The sequence below is a fragment of the Cervus elaphus genome, chromosome 7 (assembly GCF_910594005.1).
Source record: "Cervus elaphus chromosome 7, mCerEla1.1, whole genome shotgun sequence".
Taxonomy (NCBI): domain Eukaryota; kingdom Metazoa; phylum Chordata; class Mammalia; order Artiodactyla; family Cervidae; genus Cervus; species Cervus elaphus.
In genome coordinates, this window is record NC_057821.1 from 18636100 (window position 1) to 18653555 (window position 17456).

The 17456-nt window shown below is 49.9% G+C and overlaps 2 protein-coding genes and 1 non-coding gene across 7 annotated transcripts in view; 2 read left to right on the forward strand and 1 right to left on the reverse strand.

Annotated features, from left to right (window-relative positions):
• On the reverse strand, window positions 1-12903 carry MRPL14 (mitochondrial ribosomal protein L14). 3 transcript variants are annotated; one of them, XM_043907608.1, is made up of 3 exons: window positions 12767-12903; window positions 3029-3120; window positions 1-643 (listed from the first exon to the last, which is right to left on the reverse strand). In XM_043907608.1, the coding sequence occupies exons 2-3, from the start codon at window positions 3097-3099 to the stop codon at window positions 277-279; spliced, it is 438 nt and encodes a 145-aa protein (XP_043763543.1). In that variant the 5' UTR covers window positions 3100-3120; window positions 12767-12903; the 3' UTR covers window positions 1-276. The 3 variants fall into 3 exon arrangements, with proteins under 3 accessions (XP_043763543.1, XP_043763541.1, XP_043763542.1); XM_043907606.1 differs by having other exon boundaries at window positions 12669-12822; XM_043907607.1 differs by having other exon boundaries at window positions 12665-12788.
• Window positions 8650-8722, forward strand: TRNAP-UGG. The gene has a single exon. It is a non-coding gene; the product is annotated as a tRNA-Pro (tRNA).
• The window catches only part of TMEM63B (transmembrane protein 63B), a 25371-nt gene continuing 20149 nt past the window's right edge, over window positions 12235-17456 (forward strand). Inside the window, exons 1-2 of one of the 3 annotated variants that reach the window (XM_043907605.1) lie at window positions 12235-12505; window positions 16053-16193. The gene's annotated coding sequence lies outside the window, so the exon portion shown is untranslated. Of the gene's footprint in view, window positions 12506-12960; window positions 13112-16052; window positions 16194-17456 lie in introns of those variants that run through there. The other 2 variants (XM_043907604.1, XM_043907603.1) reach the window with 2 other exon arrangements.

Below are 17456 nucleotides of genomic sequence, written 5' to 3' on the forward strand. Positions count from 1 at the left end.
ATTGGCACATTCAGCTTTTAATTCAATTTTCCAGCACCTGATAATCCCGGGTGAGCTCACAGGCTACTGAGGGCAAAGACCAACCGTCTCGAGTGGCACCTTTTAGCCGTTCCAGTGCCATTTACCCCATGGCCACACCCAGAAATTTCAGGAAGAGACGTACATGGAAGCGTTTATTTTCCCACAGGACACTGTTCCCGGGCTCCCTCTCAGCAGAGGCACAGTTCTCAGAACGGCTCCATCCACGAGCCCCCGCGGCCAGCACCTGGGCTCCGCTCACACGAAGTTCTGAGCGATGGCCAGGACCTTGGAAAATTCGCCTTCCCTCCGGCGGAGGCTGGTGGGGATGGGTGTCTTGATTCGGGTCCCCACTGGGTTCCCATTGTCCTCGATGAGGACCACGTTGTTGGAGTCAAACCTGGGGGTCATTGCGGGGCCAGGCATGCGGTGCCCGACGATGAGCGCCTTCTTCTTCTGCCCCTTGATGGCCAGCAGGATCCGGTCGCCCACCTTGCCCACCCCGTTCTTGTTATAGACGTGGATGCAGCGAGGAGGGCGATGGTAAGGAGTGTTCCCCAGGGCGCTGTTGTCCACCACACGCACCCGCGTCATCTTCTGAATTGCGCCAAGGCTGCCAGTGGTGCTGGTGGAAGAGGAAGAAAGTCTGAGGCCTGCAGCTCTGCCAGTCAGGGCGCAGCGGCCTCTGCCAGGCCCAGCTTGGCAGCACGCACATCAGCAGGGCCCTGACACCAGAGGTGTCCTCACTCTAAGAAGTTCCTTACAGCTTCTGCTGCCGGGTCAGGACCTTGATCTGGATGGGTTCTAAAGGCCACCCAATATTCTGTTACAGTGAACGGCATGGCAGCCCTAATTTAAAGCCTCTGGTTTCCAACAGGCCTCGGAGGATTAAGGGAATACCTTACAGGCCAGGCCTTGCCCCTGCCTAGCCTGCAAAACCTGCTCCCCCAGAAAACACTGACTCCCAGATGTCCCATCTGCTTGGTGCTGGAACCATTAGATCCGAGTGGGTATGTCTGCCTAGGGAGTCCCTTGACACAGCACAGCAGAAACTGAAAATAAGCTAACAATCTTTTAATTTCCCCCCAATAGAAAGAGTACTATTAAAGGCAAATGAGCTACTATTAAGCCACCTGATGACAGTGGGAATTCTAGTTTCCTCTGTCACTAGGACCCTAGTGCTGGTTCTCTGGGGCGACCCGGGGTCCTCTCTCGTTCTACATGCCTGCCCTGGGCGATGTCATCTATTCCTGTTATTTCCGACTAGTAAACTCCATCTCCAGCCCCATGCCTCGCCTATCTTCCAGTCCTGTAGTTCCACTCCAAGCTCCTCATGTGTCCTACTGCTGCTGCTGCTGCTAAGTCACTTCAGTCGTGTCCAACTCTGTGCGACCCCATAGACGGCAGCCCACCAGGCTCTCCTGTCCCTGGGATTCTCCAGGCAAGAACACTGGAGTGGGTTACCATTTCCTTCTCCAATGCATGAAAGTGAGAAGTGAAAGTGAAGTCACTCAGTCGTGTCCGACTCTTCGCGACCCCATGGACTGCAGCCTACCAGGTGCCTCCATCCATGGGATTTTCCAGGCAAGAGTACTGGAGTGGGGTGTCATTGCCTTCTCCGCATGTGTCCTACAGAGGCTGCAAATTCAGTCGGTCCCACAGGAACCTCATCGCCTCCCCTGCAAGCCTCCTCCGGCTGGTGGGCTTTCTGCCTAGACAGTGGCTTCTCCAAAAACTCTAGCTCACGAGCCATAAACCTCTCTCCATCCAACCTCTGCTGGCGCCACCTTCTGAACACCTCTGACCCTCCCCTCCACCCCATCAACAAATTCCTTCATCCAGCAGCTCACACTCTTACACCAAACCATTATGTTAGTGTCCTAACCGGCTCCCTGCGCACCTCACTCTGCCAACCAAGACCTCTTTTTAGAATATAAAACAGAGGCTACTCCCTTGCTCGGGACTGTTCAGTGGTCCCCCTTGTCTACACTGTCAACAACCTGGTCCTAATGTACCTGTCTTCCCAGATCCTCCACCTTCTGCCACTCACACATCTACTCTGAGCCCTGGGGCCGGGAACCCCTGGAGCTGTCCAAGCCTGCCCAGCCTCACGGCCCTCTCTGGGGGCCGGGACAGGGCCTGCCCCCACTTCCCTTCCAGGAAGGTGGCCTCTGTCCGCGTCTTCCCCCTCCCACCCGCTTCCTCCTCTATTAGCGGCCCCTGTCTTGAGCCTTCCAAAGAACTGTACAAGCCTCTATTATTATACTGGTCACATTTTTCTTAGAGTTATTTGTTTCCAACTTTGCTCCCATGGCCAACTGTGAGAACTCTGCCAGGGCAGGAAGCAAGTCTTATTCATCTCTCTATGACCAAACCCAGGCACAGGGTTCAGTAAACGCCTGCGGAATGAGTGCACGAACAGGGCCAAAAGGCATGTTTGCCAACAAGAATGCAACCTGCACTCTCAGTCCTGGCTTAGCATCTAAACGGGAAGGGGGAGGCTGCCACACTTTCATCATGCTTGAGTGGTAATTAGCCTGTGAGGTAAAAATACATATATTTTTAAAAGAGAAGGGTTTTGCCCTCTACTTTCATTCACTTGTATATATGTTTTAAACTGAAGTACAATGTGTTAATTTCACATGCACAGCAAAGTTATTCATTACACACATAAATATATAGATATTTATTCTTAAAAAGAGAAGGTTTTAATGCACTTAGGGAACAACAGGGTCAAGAGACAGCAGATTCACTGGAAGAGTCTGGTAGGCAAGGAGGTTTCATCTTCCTCCAGGTCCATTCCCAGTCCCGTCTCCAACAGCACCATCGCCCCGTTACCTACCCCCCGACCTGAGCTGCCCAAACCCCAGCTCCATCTAGTCCTCTAGTCTTCCCGGACCCCAAGCCCACCTCCCTGAGGGTCCACTGCCACTCTACTCACCACAATACCCAGTCCTGATAGGGGGCTTACTCAAAGACACAGCTTGAAGAACTCATTAGGAAAAGTTACCTGAAACAGCGCTGGCTGAATGCTCTGCTCATGTGGACGCAGGGGCCCCAGAGTCCGCTAGAGAAACCCATGGGATCCCAAGATGGCAACTCCTGCAGGGAAAGAGACAAGGATTTATTTCTAAGTCAGTGTCCTCACTCAGAGCCAGTAGTTTGGTGTATTTGGTTTTTGTTTTGTTTTTTAAAGACTATTGGGGACTTGTGTGGGAGATGGCACTTTGAGCACAGGATCATTAGTCACTAAATATAAATCTTAGTGGTTAAAAGATAGGCAGATGATTAGATGAACTCCAGCGACAGTTTTGCTGATTCATATTCTAAGTGGGGTCAGAGCACTGGAATGGCCCGCAGCAGTTCTCGCTGTGGGTAACACAAGAGCGCAGTGAGTGCCTTCACCATTACCTCACTTCCACAGGCAGGAGGAAAAAAAGGAATCCCGTGGGACACAGCCAGGTAGGGACCACTTCCCACATCCTCCATAGACGACACTGGTCCCTTGTTGACACTCAAGTGCCTCCTGAAATCAGAACTTCCACTCCTTGGAGGAGAGCAGATTACCTGGAGGAACCACCCAGGTTGTCCGCCACCACATCACCTTTCCCTCAAATGTAAAAGCCAGACACCTGGACAGCTCAGGGTTGGCAAAGCAGTGCAAAGGACGCCCTTGTCAAGTCAGTGACCTCGGTCTCTATTTGGATCAGTCTCCCAAACGACAGCATAACACAGGGAAACTACCTACCCCACTGGCAGCTGAAAGTGGGGTTTGGGAGAACAAGGTGGAGATAAAAGAGTAAACACCAGTCCAACACTGGTGACTCCAGATTGCAGAACCTCAACCCCGCGGCTCCTGAGCACTATGGCCCATCCCCAGGTTTCCGCAATACCTGGGTATCAGTGAAGGGAATGTTTAAGAAAAACCTACAACCAACTGGTAATTCCAGCTGCAAAACGTGCCTGTTTTCCACCCAAATGTTTGGCCACAGAGGGCCTCATTCAAGAGCTCTGCTGAGAAAGCCTCTACCACTGTAGTATTTACACATAGCTCTGCCTTGCCTAAGTTCAAAGCACCTTAGATAAGATTTTATTTAATAAAGGTGGGGAAAACTCACTATTTACTTTCACAGAAATACCTAAACACTCCAGAAATGCTTATTAACTATGATTTAACCTCAAAGCTCAAGCTTATTATCCATTGTTTCCTTAAGACAACCCAAGGAGGAGTGGCCCAAATGATCAGAAAATTACATGCAAGAGAAGATGGTCAACTTATGGAACTATTAACAACTGACACACAGAATCAAAGACTATCGGATGACGCCAGCTTTACCGTAACAGCTCCGTGGCCCTGGACAAGAACTATGAGCTTCGGCTTCCCCAACTGTAACTGAGGGTTTCCCCACCAGTAACACCTACTCACAGGGCAGTCATGAGGTAAACCCCACAAAGCACAGAGCCCAGTGTCCGCACTCAATACCTATCAGCCTTCTCCATCATCGTCGTCATCACATCACATCCGTTTTGAAGATGAGGAAACTGAGAGAGAGAGACGGGGACTTGCATTAAGCCCCGTAACTAGCCAAGGGCACAAGCAGAACCAGAAGTGGACCCAGCTCTGGCCCAAGGGTCTTCCCTCCACACTGTGTGGCCTCACTCTGCCGTACAAAGCCCACTTCACACAGGGGCTCAGGGTGAGGAACAGCTTTGAGGGTCACCTGGTCTTTTCCTGCTTGCTTTGTTTATGAAAATGTATTCGGTAGAGTAGTTATACTGTGTCTCAGTGCTTTCCATTATCATCTCATTTAAGTTTCCCCAAAACTATGAAATGGGCACTATTATTCACCCCACTTTATACTTGAGGAAATGAGGTCCACAGAGGTTAGATGATCTGCCCAAGTTGCACAGCCAGGAGCGACAAAAGCGGAAATCTGAAAGGCAGTAGCTGGCTTCCCTTCTCTTATTCAGTGGAATTAACGTGGTAACTTCAATTTAAATGTTAATATTTTTCCAATCGTTAGATCATCTTTGTTCCATCGGGAATACTGTTATCACAGGCATGTTTTACTCAGCCCCACCAACTCAGTGCTTCCTGAGTCGACTGAAACGTAGACAAACAGCAGGTGAAACTTATTCACTTTTATCCAATTTAGGTTTTGAAGACAATTTGTAGTGTAGGTGGCAAGAAGAGCTCCACATACTGAACAATAATGGAAAATTGTAGGGGTTTTTTTGTTTTTTGTTTTTTAAAAAAGAGAGAGCTCTAAAAAGCAGTCCTTCTGGTCCAGGTAGCCACTACATCCAGTCTCGGCCAAGCCTCCCCATCTCACTCTGGGGACCCTGCTTGCTCTCCTGGGAGAGAAGAGGCTTCTCAGAACCCCCAAGCGAGCCTGGCGGCACCCACATTCCCTCTCCTGAGGATTGCAACACCCAGCCTCTCCACTCAGCACCATTTCCTCCATGGTACTCATGGGAATCCAACAAGTGCAGAGGAGCCCAGGGGCTCCCCAGAATTCTCCCTGCCTTGGGTGTAACAAACTCTCCCATTCAAGGCGCCTCCCGGGAGTCTGCAGGGCGGTCTGCACACAAACCACACCCAGGCCGCCTCTCTGCGCCTCGCTCAAGGCCACCCCCACCCTCTGGGCTGTCTCTGCCCAACTCAGCAGCCCTGGCTCCAAACACACCTCCTCCGAGCAGCTCTGTATGAGGCTGCCGCATCCGCTGCCGCCCCTGCTGCACTCCGAGGACATCTGGGCATCTGTGCCAAGGAACTCCGTGGCTCCCACTTTGATCACCAAACTCAGACGTGGAATAAATTTGGAATTTTTTTTTTTTTTTTAGATAAGGCTGATATCCCTTAACATTCCAGTTCTTGCTACTCACTATCCAAAACTCAGACCACAGAGATCTTGACAATGTGGTATCTGAACTCTCTACAGGAATTCAGAACTCACACACACACAGGATCATTTGTACTGCACTCAAACACAAGAGTAACACATTCCCATCTCCAGGGAGCACCACCATTTTCACAAGAAAAGGCCCAATTCAGAGACTTTTCACTAGGTCTTTGGCAGATCTGATAGTGACCTCCAGACCCAAAGGACTTAAAGACATCCAATGGACAGCAGTAAGCATTCCTATGAACTTGAAAGCATAAAAGAACCAAATATTCTTGCATATTAAAAAGAAAAAAGCTGTGGTCCCCTCCACAGCCACTCCAGCAAAAGATCCCAGCAGGTCCTCACAGAGTGGGAATGCAATAAATATTTAATGAATAAAATAAATGAGGTAGCCAATAGACAGATTCCCACACCCGTGATCCACACAGGGAAATCTTATCTGTTTATCAGGACCTCACACAACACATGCAAACAAGCTTTAGGAGACCCATGGTGTTAGTCGAGGGAGAATGAGCCCATGCTACGTCTACAGGCCCCTGGAATCATCTCCTGGGCCTGGCGCCATCACTGCCCACTGTGGAAAAACACCTCATCCCACCATTGAACAACTGGTTCAGATCAGGGAGGAGTGATGGAGGCAGTAATTTCCTTCACAGCAACTTTGACTGACCTTGATGTTATTTCTTAGGATAAATCCATCCTATAGACACAGGCCCTGATCCACTTCGGATCAGACTATATATACTGCTCTGTTTCACAAACAACGTTATCCTGAGTCCTGTGTTTGCACAGGAAGCTAACTCCGATGGTATTTCCTCCTCCGCACTCTCACGCAGAGGTGGCTAAGTATTCGGAAGACTATGGTGCCAGATATGGCTTCTCAGGCCGCTTCCTGGTCAGCGTGGAGCACTGTCCTCCAGGTTTAGCACATGAATCACAACCTCTGGTGGCGGGGGAATGGGAGGGCAAGAGGAGGAAGATGAGAGAGACAGACAGAAACTACTTAATATAACCCAAGAGTTGTGCTTATTTTCCATCCTGGTTTAAGCTCTCCCTTCAGTTGTGGAGGTCAGGGAGGACTGCAGATTTCAGGGTCACACAGGTGAGTTTTTCACTTGGCATCACTTCAGGTTAGGGTGGGTCCCACTGGACTCTGTGAGGGCAGGAAGGGTCCATGCCCTGCCCAGAGCCGCCTGCTCAGGGCCTACAGCAGCGCCAGGCACACAAATGGAGCTCAGTAAGTGTCTGTTAAATGAACACTATTTACCTGCAATTGCAACTAACCCTCTGGCTCTAGACAGACTCAATATCAGAGGGTTGGTGGTCTTTCTTGTGCCCTTCATTCAGCCTCCCAGTGGCTTGGGGGAGCTTACTAGACATGGAGAACTCGTTTTTAGCTAATGTTAATACAGACAGACTGAACTAGAAAAGCAGAGGGATGCTTTGTAGAAAGCTAGAAAGTACCATTACTTGAGCTTTGCATGCATGCATGCTAAGTCACTTAAGTCATGTCCAACTTTTTGCAACCCCATGGACTGTAGCCCATCAGGCTCTTCTGCCCATAGGATTCTCCAAGAAAGAATACTGGAGTGAGTTGCTATGCCCTCCTCCAGGGGATCTTTCGGACCCAGGGATGGAACCAGGGTCTCTTCCGTCTCCTTTAATGGCAGGTGAGTTCTTTACCACTAACGCCACTGGGAAGCCTACTTGAGCTTCAGGGTCAGCAAAATACTGTACTTAGTATCACAGATCCATATACATTTATACATTGTTTCTACCCTAACAATTTCCCTCTTTAGGTCCAGGTTCTAAAGAAGAGAGAAAAAACAAAGAGTTCAGCACAATCACAAAAGACAGTTTAAAGGCCATTCTGTTAGTAAGTGGCAGAAGTGAAAAGAAACACTAAGAGAAATTAAATGCAAGGTCCAGCCACAAAACAGACAAACTCTGCCTAGCATAAAGATATAAATGTCCTTCTTCATTAAAGCAAGAAAACACTGAGGCCTAGCAGCTTCAACAAATAAAATTTAAAAAAAGAGACAGAGAGACCTCCTTGGACCCTTCACCGTGTGTGTCATGCAGACAGCTCCTCCCATCTGCTGCAGGTTTCGCCCCAATCATTCTGGACCAAAAAATACTCTTATCTGTTGCTTAAATACTCATTACTGTTTTGCTGGGGAAGGAGTCTCTTTCAGTAGTTTTGTGTTTATACACCATCTCACAATTCTCAAAGTATTTTCACACAGATCCCTTTCTTGGTTGACTTCATTTCTGAGCACCCAACGGAAACACAGACAGATGACAAACAGCAACCGTTTGGGGAGGGTTGATTCCACTAAGGATTTCTGAACAGTTCAAGGTTCAACAGAGTGCCATTTTGCAGATGGAGAAATTAAGTCAGAAGTGCTAAGAGACTTGTCCTAGGGATGGAAGAAGGGTAGAAAGCTGTTCCTACTACACCCCGCACAATACCTGAGCAGGTAAAGTGCTGCTTTAACCACTAATAAACTTTATAGAAATGAACATACCCCACACAGTCCAAGTACTCTTTCTCCTTTCTCAAAGCTGCCACATCATCTTTTAAAACTCAAAACAGCCATCTTTTCAATAGATATCTGCTCTACACACAGCACAGCCTAGGACCAATTCTGAAGCTGATTCTGATACGCCCGCAAAGGTGTGAGTTTTCACAGTTTCTACTATCAAGAAGCAAACATCCAGGATTTCCCTGGGGGTCCAGTGGTTAGGACTCTGCACTTGGACTGCAGGGGGCACAGGTTTGATCCCTGGCTGGGGAACTGAGATCCTACATGCCATGCAGCATAGCCAAAACTTTTTTTTAAAAAGAAGCAAACATCCCTCAATAGCTCAATGTGCTGTTTCTACCATGGCTACCAATGAGGACCCCAACTCTCCATTTTTTTTTCTTTTGGGAAAGTCCTGGATGTTTGCTTCTTTTTCGTGAGGTTGCACAGCCTGTGGGATCTTAGTTCCCCGACCAAGGACTGAATCCGGGCCCTCAGCAGTGAGAGCTGGGCATCCTAACCCCTGGGCCACCAGGGAATTCCATCCAGTTCTCAAGCTGACTCACAAACAAAAAAAAACATTTCCAGGGTTCTTCTCTCTGTTTATTTACCTATATGTGTTTATTAACTTGTATATTCATTTGTTCCACTTTGTTACAGGAGTATTTAAAATCATGGTTCTTAAAAATATCTGACAGCTTTTGATTATTCAAGTTGGTTTTTCAATATGTAGATTTTTAATCTATTATAGTTTTGATCCCCTGCCATCCCCACCTCACAGATGTGCAAACACCTATAGTTCCAGAAGTTTGTAACATTCTTGGTATGGTCATCTCAGAAAAACTGTACAAGCCGAAGTTAAATTCTACTTAATCACCGCTACCAAGCGGTGACAAGGAGCTAGGTTTATGGAGATGTCAGATGGGCAGGCAAGGCAGGAGGGTGGGTGGGGTGGGATGAAAAGCCCACAGAAAAGGTATCTCCTCCACCCCTACCGCCCCTCTTCTCCTGCCAAGTCTGTGACCTTGGAATCCACTTCTCTAGGCCTCAGTGACTCTGTCAAGCAGGGGTCATTGGGAAGAGCAAGGAGGCATGGAAATGAAAGTGTTTTAGCTTCACCCACAGAAGGGGCTGTTTTCAAGTAGGGGAATCCCTCTCTGGATTCTGCCCAGTGAGAACAGCTTCACTCCCCAATTCTCAGGGCAGCACTATCCGTGTCAAAGATCACTCAGTCCTGAAAGTGTGTTTCAGCTTAAGGTAGACACAGAAGGGCTTCGTTGGTGGCACAGTGGATAAGAATCCACTTGTCAATGCAGGAGATACAGGTTCCATCCCTGGTCTGGGAAGGTCCCACATGCCTCGGAGCAACTAAGCCCATGCACCGTGCCATGACTACTGAGCCTGTGCTTGGAAGCCACAACTACTAAGCCCACATACCCCAACTCCTGAAGCCTTTGTGCCCTAGAACCTGTGCTCCATAACAAAAGAAGCCACCACCATGAGCAGCTCGCCGACCACAGCTAGAGAAAGCCCGTGCAGCAACCAAGACCCAGCACAGCCAAATAAATTAATAATTAAAAAAAAAACAACGGTAGATATGGAAAGTGCTCTCTCTTTTCTAATGACATAGATGATTTTTTTTTAAGCTTTTGACAAGGAGACTTTCCCATTCTGAGTTGTGTTTCACTGGGGAATAACAGGCTACCTGGCACCTTTTTTTGTAATTTATTTATCTGGCTGCATAGTTACCATACACAAGCTTAGTCGTTACACATCACACATGATCCTAATTCCCAGACCAGGGATGAAACCAGTGTCTCACGCATTGCAAGGCAGATTCTCAACCACTGGACCACCAGGGAAGTCCCCTGGCACCTTTCTTAAAAGGAGAGCATATTACTTGACCCAGAGCAGTTTCTGGGATCTGAATCATAGCTCTCTCACACAAGCTGGTTGTCATTGTTAACACACAATGGTGTAAAATTGCACCAGGGTGAGCCACAACCCAGAACAAACCGTCAGCTTCTAAAAAGGAAGATCAATTGTAACCTGATTTCTGAAACCCTCCCCAGCCCCTTCATGGCCATAAAAACTATTCTAGTAACAAAACAACAGGAAAATCCATCTTATGTGGGTCCAGGTGTCATAACACCAAGACAAGAGTGGAGTGAGACAGGCTTCAAAGGACTCTTACATCATGTAAGATGCTAAATGCTGAGGAGAGTCTAAGTAATCATGTTTGGTGCCCAACAGGCTCCCTTCTGAAATATGAATTCCAGGGAAGGTTTGCACCATTCATATTCAGGGGCAATAAGAAAACATTGTGGCCATCGTCCCTTCATGTATTCCACAGGGTACTCAATTCAATTCTCACTTCAGGCTTTCTGAAATGTCTCCTCTGTTAATATGTGGTGACCCTTAACTAGGCACAGGCAGAAATCGATCCGGAATCCACCACACGTTAACATACCTAACTGCATTATTAAAAAGATAATAATACATGAGAAATACCTTTCAGTGATCCTCAGGGGTCCCCAAACCAGGTAACATGGGTTCTATTCTCACTTTCCAGATACCCCATTACAAGTGCTACTCGGCAAGGGATCATACCAGCTCTACTACCATAAAATCAACACAATATGTAAAAAGTTCCATAGGAAATACACATCCAAGAAGCGCTAAGGGTAAAACGGACAATTCTACACAAGGGAAAAACAACAACACAAAGAGAACAGATTCCTTGTCATCCAAACTGCTTGCTCCTACCCAAAACAGCTCCCAGAATCCAAGCCTGCAAAGACTTCTCCCACCAGGCAGTCTGCCAACATAGCTTAACCCCATCTCCCTTTCTATCCTTCCTAAGTAACATTTCCTACTCCAACAAAATCCTTTTTCTTCCATTGTACATAATTCCATGAGTGAAGAGTGAACTTTCCTCTAGCACAGCCCTTTCTGAAAAAACCAACCTACCCTGCTCCTTACTATACATCCCTATTGTCCTGACTGCATCCTCACGGACAATTTTAAATGACTGAAAACTCAGGTTGATGAAGGTAAGACCACAAACAGGAGAACACAGGAAATCAACGCACTTCAAACTTTCATGATGCACAGAAACACACTGTATCACAACTCCTAATATACTCACACTTTCACGTGTGTATACTTGAAGCAGGTGTCCAAAAACAATACTTACCCTCCCTAGGTACAATGCACTAATATTTTCTATTCTACTTTACTTTTTCTTAAATGATGGCCATGATCCACTAAATTGATTTCCAACTAACCAATGGCACAGTTGCAATGGGAATTCAGTTTGAACTGTATGTAAACCTTACCAGTGCCTTCCACAAGCTGCTACTGAGCCCTTGAAAAACCCAGCAGAGAGCAGACACACTAACCAACCACAACCAAATAGGCAGTGCCCATCTTCTGTCCAGCAACCCCACAAGTATCTCCCAACCTTCCAGGTTTTCCCCAGTAACCCAGTGACTCCATCATATGCTATTTTATTAACCTCTTTATAAATTCAGTCCATGAATCTCTTAAGGTGGCAAAATTCATTTACTGCCCACCATGTAAAGCAGTATTTCCCTTCTGTCCGCAAGCCTGTTCTCAAGCTTGAAGAGAAGAAAGCCTTCCATGAGCCCACAATTAAACGAACAAGTTGGTATTCCGCATGCCTTTGTCGTCTATTTTTTGGGTAACATACAGGAGTTATGCACACGCGCAGACACACACACCCCCACCCCCCTCTCTCTCTCATCTTTCCAGTCTTAATCCCTGGCAGATGCAGCCTCGGGTGAAATGAGAAACCAGGGAACCCCCTGGAGCCGGGGGAGCCACTCATCGGCATGACCGTGAAAGCGGTGGGCTCACTCTCCAAATCAGAGAAGCGCCTGGCAAAAGAGCCACAACGTCATCTCAAGACCCAAGTCGGGAAAGGAAAGGGAGAAGGAGAGAAATAAGACAAACCAGAGGAGCCGCGCCAGACTGATCGGCCTAGGCCACCTCGTGAAGCCTGGCGGCAACCCGCCCCAGCCCTAGAAAAAGCAGGTGAGCGCGGGCCAGGGGCGCGGGGTCTCAGAGGCCCCAGAGAGCGGGGCCGCCCTCGGAGAGTGGGAGAGAGCAGGGTCCGGGTCAGAGGTCTCCCTCCCCGTAGGGACCCTTTGCCCCTGGAAGGCCCACGATCCCCGCACTCCGGCCCTTCCTCACCCACCCCGGGGGAGCGCGCCACGGCTCCAGCCGGGAAGAAAGGAAGACGGGAAGCAGAAAGTCAGGAGCGTGACGTCCCTTCCCCCCAGACACACTCCATACCGCCTTCGCCGCCTAGGAATATCCCGCCGCGGGCCCCACTGGCCCGGCGCCGCCTTCCCCCCCACGCGGCCTCTCGCTCTGCGCCTGCGCGGCGGACCCAGCCGGGAGGGCGGTGATCTGAGGGTGCGCGCGCGCCTTGCGTGTCCTGGCGTGGGGGTGTGGCCTGCGCGGCCCCGCCCCTCCTCCTGCTCCCCCTCCCTCCTCCCGCTCCCCCTCCCCCAGACACTGCCGCGGCCGCCGCAGGAGCCCGGAGCTCCTACCGCCCAGCGACTCCCCCTCCCCCTCCCCCAGCCCCGCCCCGCCCCAACCCGGGGCTCGGAGCCGGAGCCGAGTCTGCGCCTGGGGGTGAGTACGCGACCCTTCCCCAGCCCCGTCTCCTTTCTTTTGAGGATCCCACCACCACCCTAAAGAAAAACCCCGATCTCAGCTGCGCGTCCCCTCCCTTTCAACCTCCTGCGGGACCCAGAGGTGCCCGGGGCCCGCGGGACCCAGGGGTGCCGCGCGGTGCCCCCAATCCCGGCACCATCCTGAGCCTATCGTGTGAGTCCTCCGACCCCTGCCTGGGGTCCAGAGGTACACCGCCCTCTGTCCCCACCCCTCGAGAGATCCGAGGGGTGGGACCTCCGCCCCCGGCCCCCTAGCACCACTCTCCTCCCCACCTGCCCGGTCCAGGTGCGCCTCCCCTCCGCGCCCCTCCGGGGTTCCAGCTGCGCCGGATCAGCCCGCCGCCGCGGTAGGGAATCTGCCGCCCCCGCCCCCGAGTTCTGGATTCCAGGGTCGCCAAGTCCAATGCCCTCGGCGTCTTTTTATCTTTTCCCCGGCTCCAGGGGCCGAGTACCCCCGAAGTCGGCCCGGGGCAGGGGCTTCAGGCTCGGGCAAGGGCAGGGTTCGCGAGAGCTGGCGCGAGGCCGGCCGCTGTCCTCGGCCGGTCTGGGGACTGGTCGGACGGCTGGGGAGGCGACTGGCCCCGGGAGCGTGTCCTCTCCTTGCGCCCCACACAGTGCAGTTCATTCATGAGCCGCCCGGGCCTGCGTTGGAGGGTGCGGTGGAGAAAGGATTGGTTCGCGGAACCGGAGAGGGGCAAAGGCCCTGCTGGGGGGAGGGGGCGTGCTTTGTCCCTAACCCTCCTTAACCTCCTAGGGAGGACAGTCCCAAAGCTTTGGCGCCTTCTTCCCCCAAAAGATAAGGACCCTTGGGAAGTGGAGAGGAGAGGTCAGAGGGCCGGCTGCCCTTGCGGCTCTGTGCTGCCACCTGCCTGGGTCCCTTGGGTGGAGGACTGGCCGCTCCGCACTCTACTTTCCTGGAAGGGGGCGAGGGGGTTGGGGGGTGCACAATGGGGAGGACCAGAACTTCCGTACCTAAGACCACTCTCCAGCCTCTCCCTGGGTCTGCATCCCCAGCCCCTCCTGAGGAGGAGTCCCAGGCACGTGTGAGGAGGGGAGTGGCCCTCCCAGCGGGGTCTATCAGCAGGGATGTACTGGCGGCGTGACTATCCTCCAGGGTACCAGAGGGTCCAGGCCCTGGCATGCCCCAGGCGGCACATGCTGGGACCTGCTGTTGGGTCTTGGCCTCTGGTTGGGTGGGGAGGGATGTGGCAAGGCAGAAGGCAGATGGTGAGTAGGGAAGAAGCCCCTTTTAGACATCTTACAAGTTCCCTCCAATTATAACAGTCTTGGAGATGTGGGTTCAAATTCCAGCTCTGCCAATCTTTAGCTGTGTGACCTTGACAAGTTACTTAACTTCTCTGAACCTTAGTGTCAATTTAAAAAGTATGCTCACAAAATAAATAAATAAATAAAAAGTATGCTCACTACCACCTCCTTACAAGATTAATTATGGGGATCAATCTAGATAGTACAGGTAAAGAGCCTGGCACCCTGCCTGGTAGTTGATCAATAACGAGCTCTTCTCTCTGAACTTCTGACCCATCCTGGTGTATCATCACCCTCCCATGCTCCCCCACCCCCACCCCCCACCCCGGCCAGCCTGCTGGGGATGGATCAGTTTGTTTGAAGAGTTTAGAAATATTCCCCTGTCACTCACTGGCTGAGTCCTGAAAGCAGTCTAAGCTCTTAAGTCTGGACAAGAAGCCCAGCTAGACTGAGGAGTTTTATTTTGATCTGTACCAGTTCTCCACTAAACCAATCCCTTTCATTCTACACTTTATTGATAACAATAGCTAATTTTTGTTTTAGAATCCATTTACGCCTTTAACTGTACTAAGAGCTTCACCTAAATCATCTTGTGTAATTCGCAAAACAACCACGTGACTGAATTATTATCCCCATTTATAGATGAGGGAACCAAGGCCCAGGGTGGTGAGGTAATGTGCTCAGGTCAGAAGCCATTATCTGTCTCATCCTAGAGCCCATGCTCTTAGCCAACAGGCTCTGTTGCCTGTCCCCTCCACCTGCCTCAGAACTCAAAATCACAAACCCAGGGAGCTAGAAGCAAGAGGGAAGGCAAACAGGTAGAAATAGGGTGTGGCATTTCTCCAGAGCTGTAACTGACAATCCCCAGCCCCCAGCCTCCTGATGGAAGTGACTCCTCTGTTAGCTGAGGCCGCAAAGTGCTGTAGTTAAAAGCATAGACTTGAGCCAGGTTGCCTAAGTCCATATCCAGATCTATCACAGACTAGCTGTGTGTCATTGGGAAAGTGATATACCCTCTCTGAACCTCATCGTCCTCCTAAGGTTGTGATGAGGAGTATATGAGATGATATTTGTAAAGCACTTGAAACAGTGCTGGCATAAAATAGGAATTAAAAAGGTATTTGATAAATGCATTCTTTTCCTACTACTTTTATCCTCACTTGTGGATACATTTTTACCCCTATCTCAGAAGTTGGTAGGGATGGAGTGAGGATATTAATATCTATTTGTTACAGAGTGAAAGACTGAGGCCCAGGTTACATAGTAACAAAACTAGTCTCCATCTTTATCTCCTCCCAACAGACCACACTGCCTTCCTATGATCCCAAGTCCTAAATTAAATCTTCCCTAGTAACTCTTTAAGAAAAAAACTTTTAATTTATAGCTTCCTAAACTCCCCCCCCCCCCCCAGCAACATGCACACACTTCTTGATGATAAAATAACCTTCAGTGAGCTAGAAATAAAATCCTCCATCATTCTCCCTACACCTTTCCAGCTAAAGCCTCAGTGTCAGACCAGAGAAATTCTGGGATACCACTGGCTCAGACAACCCTGTAGAGTGGATGAAATGTCCCTCTCTCCCCCAAATGTTCTGCCTCAGTCTCTTCCCTTCTCTCAGCTGCTCTCTGTGAAGGCTTTGAGAGCAGCTGCCCAGGGTGAAATTCAGCCCAGCAACCCCGCCTCCACAATTAAGAGCTTGGAGTAACCCAGTCGGAGAGCTGGCAAGCTGAGCCACCAGCCCTGGCTCCACCCTTTCCTGCCCTGTGACCTCCCTGTGAGTGGCTTCTCCTCCCGGGTCCCTGCTTCCTCCCCTGCCGATGGGGAGTGTGCCCTGCTTACTTCAGGGTGCAGGTGGGAAGAGCGGTGCAACTGAGGAGGGAGTGATTTGTGACTCTAAAGAGGGAGGTGGCAGATGGACGTGGTGACTTCGGTTACTGAAGCACAGACCTTGACCCTCACTACTCTCCTGGGTTCCCTTCTGTAGGAGCTCCCAGAATGTTCCACCTTCCTCCGAATGGAGAGGCTAGAAGGGGGGGCATGTAACTCTAGGGGTTTGTACCCATTACACTCTGACCTGGGGGAGCCTTGGAATTTCAGAGACAAACAGGCAAGGAGTATGTGTGGGCTGGATTGATTTTTGAAATGTGTTTGAGTTGGGAGTTAGAGGTGGGGAGACTAGTATAGAGGGCCCCCCTCCCCAATTATTACAGCCCTAAGATACCTATACCTACCTTTAACCTTTCCTGGGGCTTTTTGTATTTACATACCCAGGCTCCCAGACACACCTGCATACACACCTCCACTTAGACACTAACAACTCTCTTCATTTCCAAAGACAGCTGTGTAGTCACCCAGCTCCCCACCTCCACACACACAGATACACATATCAACACAAGTTTTACACACCTAAACACACATTCTCTCAGTGCTCTGGTGTTCCCTAGCCAGAGAACACATAATGAGCATTCACAAAGCTTCTGCAGCATCCTGTTCTAAGCATGTCAGAAAAGCATCAAGGTGCCCTGAAAAGTGTTCAGGCTTTAAAAAAGAAGTTGACCTAGGTTTGATGCCCAGGTCCATTATTTTATGAGCAGTGTGACTTTGGGAAACTTACTTAACTTCTCTGAGTCCTATGCCCTCATCTTAAAATGGGAATGACATTCCAACTCCAAAGAGTTAATGATTAAATGAAAAATGTATGTCTTCTTGAAACATTGGGCACTCTATACATGGCACCTGCTACAGTTACTGAATTAATTTTTTTTTTTTTTTTTTTAAGGCAACATGGGCTGGAAAGGAAGAGGGAGGACATACAACACAGGGCAGTTATTCCCTTAGCCTTCTTAACCCAGGCTTTTCAGTCCCTGGAACCAAGTGAGACACACAGACAACCCCAGCTTCTCCTCTGGTGCCTCTTGCCCTGCAGTTGAAATGTTAGGAAGAGGCAGCTGAAAATCTGGGATTGGTGGGTGGGCAGGGGAAACTTTCTGAGCCACCCAGGGGGCTAGGGGATGCTTGCTCCCAGAGTTGCAGTCAC